Source organism: Bos indicus x Bos taurus, chromosome 23 (genome assembly GCF_003369695.1).
Source record: "Bos indicus x Bos taurus breed Angus x Brahman F1 hybrid chromosome 23, Bos_hybrid_MaternalHap_v2.0, whole genome shotgun sequence".
In the NCBI taxonomy this organism is placed as follows: Eukaryota; Metazoa; Chordata; class Mammalia; order Artiodactyla; family Bovidae; genus Bos; species Bos indicus x Bos taurus.
Window position 1 is genome coordinate 33,762,570 of NC_040098.1, and position 16,387 is coordinate 33,778,956.

Sequence of the window (16,387 nt, forward strand, 5' to 3'; positions counted from 1 at the left end):
AGCTAATTTAGATAGAGTAGAGCTGGATGAATCGGTTTGACACCTGAAATCCACTACGAGTATTTCTTTCCTAACAAAGCAGTGACGTGTACCAGGAGTTGTTTTCTATATAAAGGTCCCCACCTCACTGAACATGCTCAGGAGCAAAGTTCTCCAATGTGACTTGTCCACTAACCAGCCCAGTTCATTGTTGCTGACTGACGATGACTCAATAATCTGATTCTCACTGTCTTCTGACAGATAACATACCTTACTCATGCCTGCATGGACCTCAAGCTGGGGGACAAGAGGATGGTGTTTGACCCTTGGTTAACGGGTCCTGCTTTTGCCCGAGGATGGTGGTTACTACATGAGCCTCCATCTGATTGGCTGGAGAGGCTGTGCCAAGCGGACCTAATTTACATCAGTCACATGCACTCAGACCACCTGAGGTAATGAAGTCTGAGCACTGAACTCTGAAGGAAATGCTGCAGTAACGGCATCACTGGTTTTCAGGTTCTTTTGTGATCCCTGATCAATTTGAGGCCGATTCAGTGGGGCTGATGAGAAGAGAACTAACTTGGATAAATGCGTATGTTTGTGTAGCATAATGTTTAAAGTGTTTTCACGCTTTGGTGGTTTACTCGCTAAGTCGTGTCCGACTCTTGCAACCCTGTCAAGCTCCTCTGTTAGTGGGATTCTCCAGGCAAGAATCTGGAATGGGTTGCCATTTCTTTCTCCAGGGGATCTTCCCGACCCAGGAATCCAACCCAGGTCTCCTGCCTTGCAGGCAGATTCTTTACCGACTGAACTATGAGGGAAGATATTTTCATGCTTTATACCATTACAAATGCAAAAGGGGCCATTGTGGGAGTAAGACAGGAGTTAATAACTCTCCACGCTCTCACTTCCCACCCTCAGGCTACTTGGTAAAAGTCTAGGTTTAAGGATCATCAATGTTGACTCCCTTTTTCAGTTCAACCTTTATGGCAGGGACCAGTACACAGGTGTAACTCTTCTCAGTTTTACAAGCCATATGGTTGGTGTTACAGTGACTTAGTTCAGCTGTGGTAGTACAAGAGCAGCCATAAATGGTCCTCAGTCAGCCTGATTGTCTTCTAATAAATCTGATTTATGGACAATGACATGTGAATATCATAAAGTTTTCATGGATCACCAGATAGGATTGTCCTTTTGATTTCCTTCTCAACCATTTAAAAAGGTAAAAGGCATTCATAGACTATAGCAGCAGGTTGCTGTGGTTTGCCAACTCTTGATTCATAGCTTTTCAACAGTGAGCTCCCACCTTTTGAACTCTGAGTCCACTTCATCCTTTACTGAAACCACAGCTGTGTGATGCTAAGGATAGGAACTGAAACTTCCTTAACCCAGGTCATTAACAGGAAGTAGAAAGAGGAGCTTGAATTTATAATCATCAACAGGAAGGGAAAAGAGAAGCTTGAATTTATAAAACCACAGCCATTTGCAAATGAACGGTTACCAAAAGAGATGGGGTCAGATTTCCAACCCCTGGTTTCATTTCAGGGTCCTCCTTCTTCATCCTTATTTAGAAGTTTGTGTCACAGCTTCTAGGGTGCTGATATAAACATATAGCCCTGCCCACTTGTTCTAACATGAAGCAATTTCACCTTACTTTTCTTTGCTGTGACTTTTGGTGACAAAGTTCACATGAAGGAGACTCTTTGATAGAAATGTCCATGATGAGGGGAAGTATGTTTGCTGGTTGACCGGCCCCTTGATTTTTCTATTGAAAGTATATTGAAAGCATATGAGATCTCTAAGGCATGAATATGTTCTCTCTCTCCTCTTTAAGGAAACTAAAAGCTTAAGTAGTTAGCTGCTTTAGTAACAAATTACCTGCAATACACAAAAACTGAACATCACCCACAGGGATATTGTGCTAAGATTAAAAATCTGCTATGGACTGCGTGATACCTTTGATCCATGCAAGCTTCTGGAACCAAAGATGTACAACTGCAGAATTATGAAAGTTCTGGGTTCACGCATTGTGTAATAACAGCATGTGGAGCTAATTTTATGCAGGTGGTATAGAGAAAACAGTATCACATAAACTAAGTGCTTGCTTTATAGTACCTGTTAAAAGATGTCCATGGTCCTGTGTGTCAGTTGCTCAGTTGTGTCAGACTCTGTGACCCCATGGACTGTAGCCCAGCAGGCTCCTCTGTTCATGGAATTTTCCAGGCAAGAATCCTGGAGTAGTTTGCTATTTCCTACTCCAGGGGATCTTCCCAGGGATCAAACCCCGGTCCCCTGCACTTTTTACGGTCTGAGCTACCAAGGGAGAAGCAAGGGGGAAAGCCCAGTGTACTGGGCTGTAGAAAACAGTCTTTAGTCAAACAAATGTGATTTGTTATGTAAATACATGAGTATTATATTGGGCTTCCCAGATGGTGCTAGTGATACAGTACCTGCCTCCCAATGTAGGTGATGTAAGAGATGCAGTTTCGATCTCTGGGTCTGGAAAACCCCCTGGAGGAGGGCATGGCAACCAACTCCAGTATTCTTGCTTGGAGAATCCCATGGACAGAAGAGCCTGGCAGGCACAGTCCATAGGGTCACAAAAAGAAGGATACAACTGAAATCACTTAGCAGCAGCACACATGAGTATCATAATGAATAATACTTATAGATGCCAGTGAGAATTATCAACAATTTAAAAATCACAAAGCAATAAACATTGATTTTAGAATAACCTATCCTAACTCCCAAAGTCCCTTAAAGTAGATTTAAGTGGTTAACCCAGAGATTGAAGACTTATTCAAAGAATCCTTGATTTTTTGAAGCCTTTGTTTTTAAAGAAGAAAACATACCGGTTTTTTCCCCTCCAGATTCTACTTATTTAATATAGGTCTGGAACTTGAATATTAGTTAATGAGTAGTTATTAAGTATAGTTAATAAGTGCTGATATGCTGATTTTGTTTATGCTTTTCTTATTATTAAATGTCTTATTTCACCTGATATTATACTCTATGCACAAGTCTGATTCTTAAGCCAGACAGCATATTCATTTAAGTTGTAATTGCCTTCTAGTAGAAGAAGCACTAAGTTTAGGATCATAAAACCTGAATTTTAATACCAATTTACTATTTGTTAACCATATATTTCTGAATATGTGTTCTCATTTATTAAAAACAAAAACATAGAGCTTTTCTCTTTTTTTTGGTGAGAAGAAATAAAATACCATAAATAAAATACTAGTGAAAATGCCTAAGACCATGATTGATATATAAGAGTTACCTAAACAGCCTTTTGTTTATTATTCATGTTTTGCCACACCCCACAGTAGCATATAATCCTTTGATATAATGAATACTCAGAAATGAGAGTTGACAATCTGTGAAGATGTTCAAAAGTGCTCGGATGGTTAATTGTATACTGAGTTGGAATTACTCCAAATGGTGAATGTTATTTTCTTCTACACTAAATTTTACTGTCTTGCCTAGCTGGTAACTGACTCTCCTTAAGGACAAATCATTCATTCTACATGCCACCATGTGGCTATCAATCTGTTGACAGTTGAAAAAGCACCCCTAATGACAGGCAATTCACAGGTTCTCCTCGTTTTCTGACCAAGACCTTTCTTTTATTGGGAGCTGCTGGTTGAGAGGTGAGAAAAAATGAAGATTCTGGAGACCTTCACCTACCAGAAACCTCTTCAAGCAGGAGTTTTCCACTTTGTACCTTCTGTTAGAACTACCCTTTTTCAAAGCAGCATCAGTATGGAAAATGGAATTTGCACTCCTGGTTTGATGTATATTCTGTGGTATATGATATGTTTTCCCAATAAAGAGGAATCTGCTAGGAAATTCCCCTCATTGTTACAGTCAACCTTGAGGGAAAACCCTGTTTTTTGGACTCGGGAGGGTCTGGTTTTTCCGTTCCTTGCTTCTTGGTCAACATGCTGGTGTGAGGGGCAAGCTGTCTCTTATACTAGATGATCCAGTTTTTTCACCTTTCAAACTTCCCATCTTTCTGATCCTAGTTACCCCACACTGAAGAAGCTTGCTGGGAGAAGACCAGATATCCCCATTTATGTTGGAAAAACAGAAAGACCTGTATTTTGGAATCTGAATCAGAGTGGTGTCCAGTTGACTAATATCAATGTAGTGCCATTTGGAATATGGCAGCAGGTCAGATATCAGTGTTTTTTCCACACTTTTCAGTTATATTTTCTGGGGGTAAATTTTAAGTGAGGTAGTTGCTTTAATACTGAAGAAACAATGACTTACTTTTTCCATATGTAGTACTATGTAAGTATGTATTACTGTATAAATCTCTATTTGGGCTAAAATAAAAGGTGGCTTTTCTCTCCATAAATCAATGGCATGACTTTACTGGATAATAAATCTAATTCTGAATAAAAGGGATTTCTTTCCAGAAGAGATGATCATTTACTCAAATATTGAACAAAAAGCCAAACTGACATAAACAGTGGTTGGTTTTATTGTTAAATTCCAGGTAGACAAAAATCTCCGATTCATGATCTTGATGGATGGCATTCATCCTGAAATGGACACTTGCATTATCGTGGAATACAAAGGTATTTTCTTATTTTCATCAGCAATGAAAAATGAAACATACTCTTGGTAGGAAGGATAATGATAGCTATCCAAAGTTCCATCCTATCTTCATCTTCTTCTTCCATCTTCATTTTCCATAAGATATAGTATGTTCTATCCCTGTCTTAGGAAAATGGACTGTCACTGAGATAATCTCAGAAAATCTGTCACTCAGAGAAAAAATTAGCAGTAACATACTCTGTGTGGTGACAGGTGCAAGGATTTTTTTCATAAGGGAAGAGATACTCTATATTACCCCTATAAGTGATGGACAGGGAGGCCTGGTGTGCTGCGATTCATGGGGTCGCAAAGAGTCGGACACAACTGAGCAACTGAACTGAACTGAACTGAACATCTTCAAAACTGCCTTTATTAAGTGTTTTACTTTCATATTGACATATTATAATGCAATGTAATCATACACTTCTGCTTTTCATGTGAGAAGAGATGGCTTTACCCCAACAGTTATTAAATAGAATTCCCAAAAGGTTGAGAGATTTGTGTTGATTTGGTTATTTTTCCTCCCTGCATCATTTGAGCTCAACATCTGAAGATAGTTGGCTAAGGAAAGTAGTCTGTCTATGATCTTGAAGGAAATCAAGGTTATTATCCTCATCCAGAACCAACCAAATCAGTCAGGAGGAGTTTGATTTTGTTGGCCTAGGATTTCAAACTATGGTGTTCAAGATTTCACCTTGAGTATTTATGCCACATAATTTTTCCACAGGTCATAAGATACTCAATACAGTGGATTGCACCAGACCCAATGGAGGAAGGCTGCCTATGAAGGTTGATTTAATGATGAGTGATTTTGCTGGAGGAGCATCAGGCTTTCCGATGACTTTCAGTGGTGGAAAGTTTACTGGTAATACTTTATTTCGAAGTGATGCCAGGGAGCAGGCATGGCATTTTGCTAAATGCTTTGCAAATCAATACAAAGATAACTAAAACATGGTTCTTCCCAGCAAGAAGCTTACAATCTTACTGGGAAACCAGACTTGCAAATCACAGATTGCAGACTAAGGTTCCCAGCTCAAAGCGTGCTAATGGGGCATGAAAGAAACACTAAGGGGATTAGGGAGCATCTCAGGATAAGTCAAGAAAAAGAATCATTTGGATCAGTTGGATTCCTGATGTAGACCATAGAGCAGAACAGGAAGAGTCTGACATTGGTAATCCAGGCTTAAATGCTCTTGGTATGAGGTTCAGAATAGAGTGTGGGCACCTTGAGGTAGGCATATGCCCTTGGTTTGGTGGAATGCTCATACTGGGAGGGATGGAGCAAAGGAAGCCCCTCTAAAGTATGGGGTTATGGGGGTCTGGGGAGCAGGGAAAATAGGTAAATAGTGGTCAAAGAGTATAAACTTCCAGTTATAAGGTGAATATGTTCTGGGGGTGTGATGTACAGCATAGTGACTACAGTTAACACCATTGTGCTCTGTACTTGAAAGTTGCTAAAAGAGCAGATCTTATGTGTTCTAACACATGGAAAATGGTAACGAGGTGATGGAGGTAATAAGCTAACCTTATTGTGTAATCATTAGGCATGCATGCATGCAATGAAATCCCCATGGTGTGTACTTTAAACTTATTTAAAATTACACATCAGTTTTATCTCAAAGCTAGAAAAAATGTGCAATCCAAGGAAGAAGCACTTCTGCTCTGGGTCTAAGTGTAGTGCTAGGTTTGGGATGGGGGAGGGTGTGTAAGTGGTACATTTTGTTCACACTTTTGCTCAATACTAGCATTGAAAGTGCTTAATATATGTTCACTTAATAAATGCATATGTTTTGTAAGCGATCTCTGTTTAATGATGTGGCAGAAATGCCCTACTTGCAATATGAAGAAAGCCTTGTACAGTTCCTTCCTTTCTTCTCTTAAGTCTGTATTCATTGCTTCCCAGAATGTGTCACCACGTGAGACATAGAGGGGAGGTGCTGTCCTTAGTGGGTTAACAATGTGACTGGGGAGGCAACATATACCTACTAAAGCAGAATTCCATCCTTTTTTAAAAGATTTATTTATTTGATTTTTGGCTGTACTGTCTTCATTGCTGTGCATGGGCTTTCTCTAGTTGCGGTAAGTTGGGGCTACTCTCTAGTTGCGGTGCATGGGCTTCTCATTGTGGTGGCCTGTCTTATTGCAGAGCATGGGCTCTAGGCATGGGGACCTCAGTAGTTGCGGTGCTTTGGCTCAGTAGTTGTAGCTCTTGGGCTCTAGAGTGCTGGCTCAGTAGTTATGGTGCACAGACTTAGTTGCTCCACAGCATGTGGGATCTTCCTGGACCAGGGATCAAACCCGTGTCCCCTGCGTTAGCAGGATTCTTTACCACTGAGCCACCAGGGAAGTCCCAGAATGTCATTCTTATGTGAGTATGTGTATGTGTGTGTTTGCATGTGCACATATATTTAAGAAGGTCCAGAATATACCAGAACATTAATAATTAAATGTTAATAGTGATCAGGTCTAGCTTATGGATAATTTTTTTTTTTTTTTCTGTCTCCTTGTCTGTGTTCAACAGATGTTCGTAGCAGTAGGAGGAGGAGCAGTTCCCTGACACAGTATCCCACATGCTCTGGGCCCTGCCTAAATTCTCAACTTCCTTTACTGTCTGTATCCCCATTGCTTGACCAATGTCAGCCCATATTGGCCTGCTTTTTGTTCCTTAGACTCGATACACCAGGCACATCCATGCCCTGGTCTTTGCATGTGCTGTTTCCACTGCCTGAAGTGCTATTACCCCTGACCTCCGCACAGTGGCCAATGCCTCTTCTATGTTTGTCTGTATTCTATGACTCCAATGTCATCTCCACTAACTGCCCTGTCTAATACCCACCTCCTCACCCCAGCCACTCTCTATCCCATGATCCTATTTTACCTCCTTCCTAGATCATCACTATTTGAAATAAACTTATTTACTTATTTATTATTTGCATCTTTCACTAGAATGACTGCTCCATGAGAGCAAGGAACTGCTTTTTCTTGTTCATCATTGTATTCTCCATGCCTTGAACCATGTGGGCTCATAGTAGGTGCTCAATAAATATTGAGCAAATGAATGAATGAGCAAATGAACAAGCTGTGAGGTAGGCATCACAATTCCACTTCACAGAGGAGAAAACAAACGTAAAGAATTTAAGTAGTGGAGCTGCATTTTGACCCTAAGTCTTAACTGACTCCAACATCCAGACCCTTGACCACTGCACACCCTCAGGGTGTAACAAACGTGCTTTGCATTTATAATCCACCCAGATAGCAAAGCCATTTCCATGTTAGAAGAGCATTAAGCAATATGAGAATTACAGCGCTCTTAAAACATACATACGTGCAAGGTACAACTATACGTGCCACCCTGTGTATTCAGCTAGGTCCACATGAATTGCCATAAACAAGGAGAGGGTTCAGTGTCCTTGGCTAATTCAGGAACGTTTTCCTAGTAACCAAATGAAATTTGCATAATAAAGCCACTAATGACAAAGAGTTTTGGTCTACATCTGAGTGTCAGCTGTCAATTTTTATCTCCTGAAAGATTTCTCTACTAGAGCTTTTGTTTTTCTCTGATTTCTGAACAGAGGAGACTAATCCAAACCCTGTCATTCCAGAGGAATGGAAAGCCCAGTTCATTAAAACAGAAAGGAAGAAACTCCTGAACTACAAGGCTCGGCTGGTGAAGGACCTACAACCCCGAATTTATTGCCCCTTTGCTGGGTATTTTGTGGAATCCCACCCCTCAGACAAGTATGGCTGGACATTTTGTATAACGTATTTACACACGAGTTAATGTATTCTGGGATGAATGATTTAGTTGTAAATGCAACACAGAATGAGAGAGAATAATTGGTAGAAATCTGGAGTTTATTTAACAAGCTGCCTGAGAACGGAGAGCATGAATGAAAGCAATGCTTGGCAGCTAGAGTTAATCCAGATAGATTTTTGTCCAGAAGGATCCTGGAAAGGATAAAGGCAAGTTATATGTATTCAGTATACACTAGAAATTGAACTGGGGCATTTAATCAAGTCATTTAGTTTTCTCAATGACACTGTAAGGTAGGTATCATTATGCCTATTCAAGTTGGTTGAAACTCAGGGGCTAAGAGATTTGCCCAAATCACTCTGTTGGAAACACTGGAGTTAAGAAATGAATCCTGGTATGCTTAGCTCTGGAGCTCTTTTCTCTACACCACACTATATCTCAGAATAGAGACTGTATCATTATCAAGTTATAGTCTCATTTTTGAGTGTCTGAAAGGATTTCTCTTGCAGCAGCATAACTTCTAGATCTTGTTTTTCAAGTGTATTTTTTGGAGGCCAGTGAGTTTTCTTTGAGAATGTTTGAAGGTATTCATTTTAATGGTCACATGAAGTTTGGAGGAGCAGAGTCTCTAGACCTGATCCAGCATTACCTGGTATCTGTTCTGATTGCTTGGTGTCAGGAGAAAGGGCCAGGAGATCCCAGGGGAGGGTCAGATGACTGGAACAGCAAGAAGGACAGTCAGAGAGGCAGCTCTGAGCCAAATGGCATGGAACCATTTCAATATTTTAGCAACTATTATGCCTCCTAGCTGAGCATCAGTTCTGTCCTTTAAACAATGGGAAAAGGAGCAGACACAAAGATTTTGCTGCCATTTACAGCTCTCACACATCACACTATATGGAAATACCCAAGAACTGAGGAACTGGACTGTGGTGATATTTTGCACTCCATACTGTCTTGAACGGTGATGAGCATCTGTTAAAAGATGTAAAGAGAAAGTATGTCCAAGATCAATCTGAGAGAGTCTGCTGGAGAAGGTGAAACAGGGTGTCATTCTATTACTTTCATGTTCTAAGCTATGGGTCACTCAAGGGAAAAGTAAAAATTGATAGAAATATTTACCACATGACACCGGAGAATATTAAAGTCAGGACAGTGAGGAAGTATTTCTGAGCTTGAATTAAAAAAAAAAAAAAAAAAAAAGACCCAGAGGATTTCCTTATTTGGCTTCATGTTATGCGTTTCATGTCAAACCTTATAGTCTGAAGGCAGATAAGTTAAGCATCCTTAGGGATGACCTTGGAATTAGATAAAATAACAGACATTTGAAGTGTTTTAATCTATTATGGAAAATGTGAGAAGGAAATAATTGTTTTGCAGGGGACCCACAAAAGGGATCTCTGCCTGAAAGGTTAAGAATGGACCAGGTGGCTTAGAGAGGTAGAGAGACAGTCTGTATCTGTGGAAAAACAGAAATACGGGCAGAGAAAAAGAATGCATTGTATTCATGGAAGAATTCAAGTAACTGGATTTCTAGTCATCAACTATGAAGACTAGCAGGTAGTAAAATAGTATTTTTGAAGTACTAACTGGAGAAGGCAATGGCACCCCACTCCAGTACTCTTGCCTGGAAAATCCCGTGGACAGAGGAGCCTGGTAGGCTGCAGTCCATGGGGTCTCTAGGAGTCAGACTCGACTGAGCAACTTCACTTTCACTTTTCACTTTCGTGCATTGGAGAAGGAAATGGCAACCCACTCCAGTGTTCTTGCCTGGAGAATCCCAGGGACGGGGGAGCCTGGTGGGCTGCCGTCTCTGGGGTCGCACAGAGTTGGACACGACTGAAGCAACTTAGCAGCAGCAGCAGCAAGGAAAAAAAGAACGGTCAACACAGATTCTATATCCAGTGAAAATATCCTTCAAGAATGAAGGTAAGATAAAAACATTCCCAGATGAAAGGAAAACTAAGACAATTCATTACAAGAAGAGCTCCTTTAAGAGAAATGCCAAAGAAAGTTATACAGATAAAAGGAAAATGACTCTAGAGGGACACTTGTGGAGGAACCACACTACCCAATTGTAAGACTCACTATAAAACTACAGAAATCAAGATAGCATGATATTGATGAGGGGATAAACACATAGGTAAGTGAAATAGAACCTGAAAATAGACCCACCTACATATAGCCATTTGATTTTTGACAAAGGTACAAAAACCATTCAACGGGGAAAGGATAGTTTTTTCAATGAATGTTATTTGAACAATTGGACATTCATGTGCAAAAAATGAACCTCAGTGTAAACCCCACACTGTATCCCCCAAAATAAGTCTAAATGGATCATAAATAAAAATGTAAATATAAAACTATGAAACTTTCAGAGGAAGATATAGGAGAAAATCTGCATGAGCTTGGGTTAAGCAAAGGCTTCTTAGATATGACACCAAAGCACAATAAGTTCAGTGAAAATTTTAATACATTGGGCTTTATCAAAACTAAAATGTTTACTCTGTGAAAGACACTACTAAGGGAGTAAAATGACAAGCTGCAGACTGTGAGAAAATGTTTGCAAGTCATATATCTGATTAACAATTTGTGTTTAAAATATATAATTAACTTTCAAAATTCAGTGTAAGGAAGCAAAGAACTAAAAAATAAATGGGCAAAATATTTAAATAAATTCTTCACCAAAGAAGATATATTGATGCAAATAGGCATAAGAAATGATATGCCTATATCATCAGCCATTAGAGAATACAGATTAAAACTGCAGTGAAATAAGAATTAAAAGTAATAAAAGTTATTAATAAAATTTTAATATAATTAAAATTAATAAAATTAAAATTAATAAATAAGAATGAAAATTAATAAAATTTAATGAAAGATTACCACTATCCAATTATGACAAAGATACAGAACAATAAGACTTCTCAGACACTGCTGTTGAGAATTCAAAATGATACAGCTATCTGAAAATCAGTTTGACTGTTTCTTTAAATACACATTTATCATACAATCCAGAAGTTCCATTCATGGGTAATTACCCTAGAGAAACTAAACTTTTATTGAACACAAAAACTACACACAAATATTAATAGTAGTTCTATTCATAATTACCAGATCAACTCAAATATCCTTCAACAGGTGAACGGATAAACAAGCCATAGTATATCCACACTATAAATGCAATACAAAATAGATAGCTGTTGATATATACAACAACATAGACGAATCTCAAAGGCATCATGCTAAGAGAAAGAAGTCAGCCTCAAAAGATTACGAATGGTGTGATTCCACTTACATGACATTCCAGAAAAGGCAAAACTACTGGATGGAGAGCAGATTGGTGGTTGCCAAGGGCTGGGCTGAGGGGAGAGTTTGACGGGCCAACACGAGGGAATTTTAAGAGAACAGAGTATAGAGCGGAGAGAACTGCTCTGTATCCTGACTGCAGTGGTAGTTGCACAAATCTACACATATGTTAAAATTCGTAGAGTTGATCACCCCAAACAGTCCAAAAATTGGATCTAAGTAATCTTAAAAATTAAAAAACCTAAACAGTTATTCTTAACACCTCAGCCATGTTAATTAAAGCTATATGTTTATTTAGATCATATTTGTAAGACAACGCATATCTTAATATATGCACATTTTATATGAGTCACAACCCTTCAAAAGAAACAAAATATAAAGTTTATTCATTTAGTAAATCTTGAAGCATAGCTTTATTATTATGTTCAAATGTTATATTTTAATTTTTTTACAAGATTCTGTCAGTTATATAGAGCATTTATTTCATTACACAGTTACTCAGGTGTTAACGATGATAGTGTCTTTATGAGCAAACTCCAGTGCCATAAGATCCCCATTATGATCAGTAACTAGAGCATTTTGTGTACAAAGGGCAGGGACTTCCCATAAGCAGACAGGGAATGCATGTGTCATTTCTACTCAGAGTACATTTATCTGTAAATTTGTCGGGTAGTAAAGAAATAGTCCTTGAGATTCATTTTTATGGCAAAATCCTGTAAGTACTGACCATAATTTCTCATCAACTGAGGCTTCAGAGTACAATAGGAGAAATAGTGTACATGGAATTTAGGCTCTTCCCTACTACCACTTATTAGGACAATTTTTTTTTTTTTAACTTTTCTGGGCTTCATGTGTCTCATCACTAAAACCTGACTGCTTTCATTTTGAAGTTCTATGTTGTCTGGTGACATATCTACATGTGTCTTATCAATTAATATGTCCTATTGCTGATGTGTTCCCTTTATTACTTCTTGTTGATATTCTGTAGCTGTCTCACATCTTCCAAATGTTTTCAGATAGACTGGTCTAAGGCTAAATAATAATTTCTTTTGATCAATACTATTGATCATTCATTCATTCATCTATTGAGCAGCATGTTCTTGGTGCTGGAGAACCAGGGATGAAATGATTGTCTTCAGAGTTGGAAGAGAAAAACAATGATAATGTAGAATGATAAATGCTGTGGTACATGCATGTTCTGAAGGCAGTGGGATAGAGGCGGGAGTCCGAAAATGACTGTTGGAAACTATGGATGGGATGATTGAAACAAAGTTTTGAAGTATGAGTAAACCCTGACCAAGAAAGATAGAAAGATGCTGAGATGAGTGACTGCAGTTCAGGGTAGGGGACGGAGGCAGGTGTTTGAGGAAGCGGGGAGGAGGGAACCGAGAGAACCAGACAGTGAACACCACTATGTGCCACTCAGACATGACTTGGATTGATCCTTAAGAATGAGGAACCCGGGAAAGGGGTCTGATGAGCAGAGACATGATCAGATGTGCACCAGGGAGGTTAGGCTGTATGTATGGCGGGAAGGGAGATAGGAATGTCGATCCTGGAGACCAGTCTGAAAATCATACAACAATCTCGAAGGATTGATGAAAAACATGGGAGACTGAGAAGAGAATTCAGATTCTAGAAATATCAAGGAAGTTGCATTGTGAGAACTTGAAGAACTGGATATGATGGTTTCTTACCACTGGGGACACTTGACCACTTAACATGATGCTGGCATTTAAAGTGATTACAAGCCATTGTTCTGGTATTAGTGGTTGGCAAATGTTACCCTTGGTACTCAAAATACCCCTCAGAGGGTGGCATCTGAGTATGTATTAATTTTATTATTATTTTAGAGGTGGAGACAAAGAAGTTAAAGAATTTTGTGAACACCACACATTGTGTTTTAGGAAGAGTAATCTGATAGTGTCATGTTTCTCAGGAGGCAAGGAAACCAGGTAATGAATCATTTTGAGATGAGAGGTAGGAAGAAGATGACACAAAGAGGTGACACTGCTTCAAACTGAGGGCTGTGCCAGTGGAAGGACATTCACATGTGCAGGAAGGAAGTAGTTAGACATCTTTGGGTGGACAGACATCTTTACTCATGTCTGCAAAACTGATCCCAAGATCATAAATAATGTAAGTCACCTTGGAGCTATGAAATTGCAGTGCTTACATATGTCTGTATATCTGGCTGAAAATATCTATCCAGTCTAGGTCGCCAAGCTGTAGCACAAGAAAGTAAAATTCCCTTTAACAAAAATGCTTGGGTCACCCATGTCTGATGAAGTACAGTGACAAAGCCTGTTTCTCTGAATCTCTCTTTTTTGACTCCAGCACCACCACAATTACCTTCCCAAATAACGTTGAAATTGATGACTTAGAACTTTTCCAGAAAGACTGTGGTTTGTAATTAAACTTGGGAGATACTCAGCTCTGATCAATAACACAATGAGAAACTAGATCTCAGGAGGGGCTATGACCGCGGATGTGTGTGTGTTCTTTTCTAACCAGTGGATTTTAATGGTTTTAATTGGAAAGACTTTTTTTTGGGGGGAGGGTGGTTTATAAAACACAGAAATTTATTTCTCACACATCTGAAGCCTGGAAAGTCTAAGATCAACGTGCTGGCAGACTTAGTGTCTACTGAGGGCCTGCTATGTGGTTCATAGATGCCTATCTTTTTTAATATAAACTGACATGGTGGAAGGGGTTGGAAAGATTTGTCAGACTTTCTCCTAAAGCTGGGGAGAGGCTCCTCCTTGTGGCCTCCTGGGAAGGTCAAGCCCCGCTCTGGCGATAGAGCTCTGGATGGACTCTGCTGACCTGGGCCAAGTCACCTGGCCCCTCTGACCCTTAGTCTCTTTCCGTATAAAATGAGAGTAATAAAGGCAGGTATCTCATTAGTGGGTTGTAAAGATAAAAACAGTTAGTTCGTGTTATTTGCTTAGCATTTACATACCAGTTAATATTTAATCATCCATATATTTAATTAAAGGGCTTTCCTTATAGCTTAGCTGGTAAAGAATCTGCCTGCAGTGCAGGAGACCTGGGTTCAGTTCCTGGGATGGGAAGATCCCCTGGAGAAGGAAATGGCAACCCACTCCAGTATTCTTGCCTGGAGAATCCCACAGATAGAGGAGACTGGCAGGCTACAGTCCATGAGGTTGCAAGAGTCAGACACAACTTAGCGACTAAATTGCCACCACCACCATATTTAATTAATATTAAATACAATAAAACAAGCCAATATTCTATACACCTGAAACTAACACACTATTATAAACAACTATCAGATCAGATCAGTCGCTCAGTCGTGTCCAACTCTTTGCGACCCAGTGAATCGCAGCACGCCAGGCCTCCCTGTCCATCACCAACTCCCGGAGTTCACTCAGACTCAGTCCATCGAGTCAGTGATGCCATCCAGCCATCTCATCCTCTGTCGTCCCCTTCTCCTCCTGCCCCCAATCCCTCCCAGCATCAGAGTCTTTTCCAATGAGTCAACTCTTCGCATGAGGTGGCCAAAGTACTGGAGTTTCAGCTTTAGCATCATTCCTTCCAAAGAAATCCCAGGGCTGATCTCCTTCAGAATGGACTGATTGGACCTCCTTGCAGTCCAAGGGACTCTCAAGAGTCTTATCCAACACCACAGTAAATAACTATACCTCAATTTAAAAAAAACTGGGAAAAATTAAATATAAGTGTGCTATTCCCACCTCTTTATAATAATCTCACTCTATCTAACTTCAATTCCAATCACTATGTGATTATTACTTAAAAACAAGCTATAAGTGCAACCTTCTTTGACTAACAGCTCTTTCCTAATTAGGAACATTAGCCCAAATATAGTCTTTATTTTTCTTGAGCTAAGTAGAGGAGGATTGGGAAGTATGAAAGAAGAAGAAACAAATAAAAATTCTGTCATTGTTCTAATCAGAATTTCAACTGAGAATAAACTTTCTGACATGGGAATGTCCTTATTTCTCAGGTACATTAAGGAAACAAACATCAAAAATGACCCAGATGAACTCAACAATCTTATCAAGAAAAATTCTGATGTGTTAACATGGACACCGCGACCTGGAGCCACTCTTGATCTGGGTAGGATGCTAAAGGATCCAACAGACAGGTTTGGCTTAAATACTTAATAGAGAATAAAAATGATTCAGGGATTTTTTTTTTTCAATTTTACAAGAAAATAAAGGACATACTTATGGCCTCTTGGTAGGTCCCAATTCGTAGGAATATTAAGGTTGTTTTTTTTTTTTGAGTAGCATCCTGAACTTGTCATGAATTAATATCCACACATCACTTTTTAAAATAGAAGTCTTACCATTCAAATAAAAAACTATTAAATAAGTATCTTTCAAATCTAAGGGATAAAAGATTGAATTTTTTTCTCAGTACTATAAATAATTTTCTCATCCTATATAATAGTTAACCCAAGTGTTTTCCTCATCTCAGAACCTGCCTTGAAGATAAAGAGTAAGGAAGTTTTTTCTTTGAAAGATAATTGATACAGCTCAAAGTGAAAAACAATGAGCCTGAGAGTTAGTTTTCATATGAGCATTAATTCAGTTCAGTTCAGTTCAGTCGCTCAGTCGTGTCCGACTCTTTGCGACCCAATGAATCGCAGCACGCCAGGCCTCCCTGTCCATCACCAACTCCCGGAGTTCACTCAGACTCACGTCCATCGAGTCAGTGATGCCATCCAGCCATCTCGTCCTCTGTCGTCCCCTTCTC

At 39.4% G+C, this 16,387-nt stretch overlaps 1 protein-coding gene across 4 annotated transcripts in view; it reads left to right on the forward strand.

Annotated features, from left to right (window-relative positions):
• LOC113881341 (cytidine monophosphate-N-acetylneuraminic acid hydroxylase) overlaps positions 1–16,387 on the forward strand; it is an 82,742-nt gene that overhangs the window by 50,878 nt on the left and 15,477 nt on the right. For 3 of the 4 annotated variants that reach the window (XM_027524303.1, XM_027524304.1, XM_027524306.1), the window contains 6 exons: positions 241–431; positions 4,005–4,152; positions 4,481–4,562; positions 5,309–5,446; positions 8,154–8,319; positions 15,633–15,773. In XM_027524303.1, the coding sequence (XP_027380104.1) occupies positions 241–431; positions 4,005–4,152; positions 4,481–4,562; positions 5,309–5,446; positions 8,154–8,319; positions 15,633–15,773 (866 nt within the window). The remainder of the gene's footprint in view (positions 1–240; positions 432–4,004; positions 4,153–4,480; positions 4,563–5,308; positions 5,447–8,153; positions 8,320–15,632; positions 15,774–16,387) is intronic. The other variant, XM_027524305.1, reaches the window with a different exon arrangement.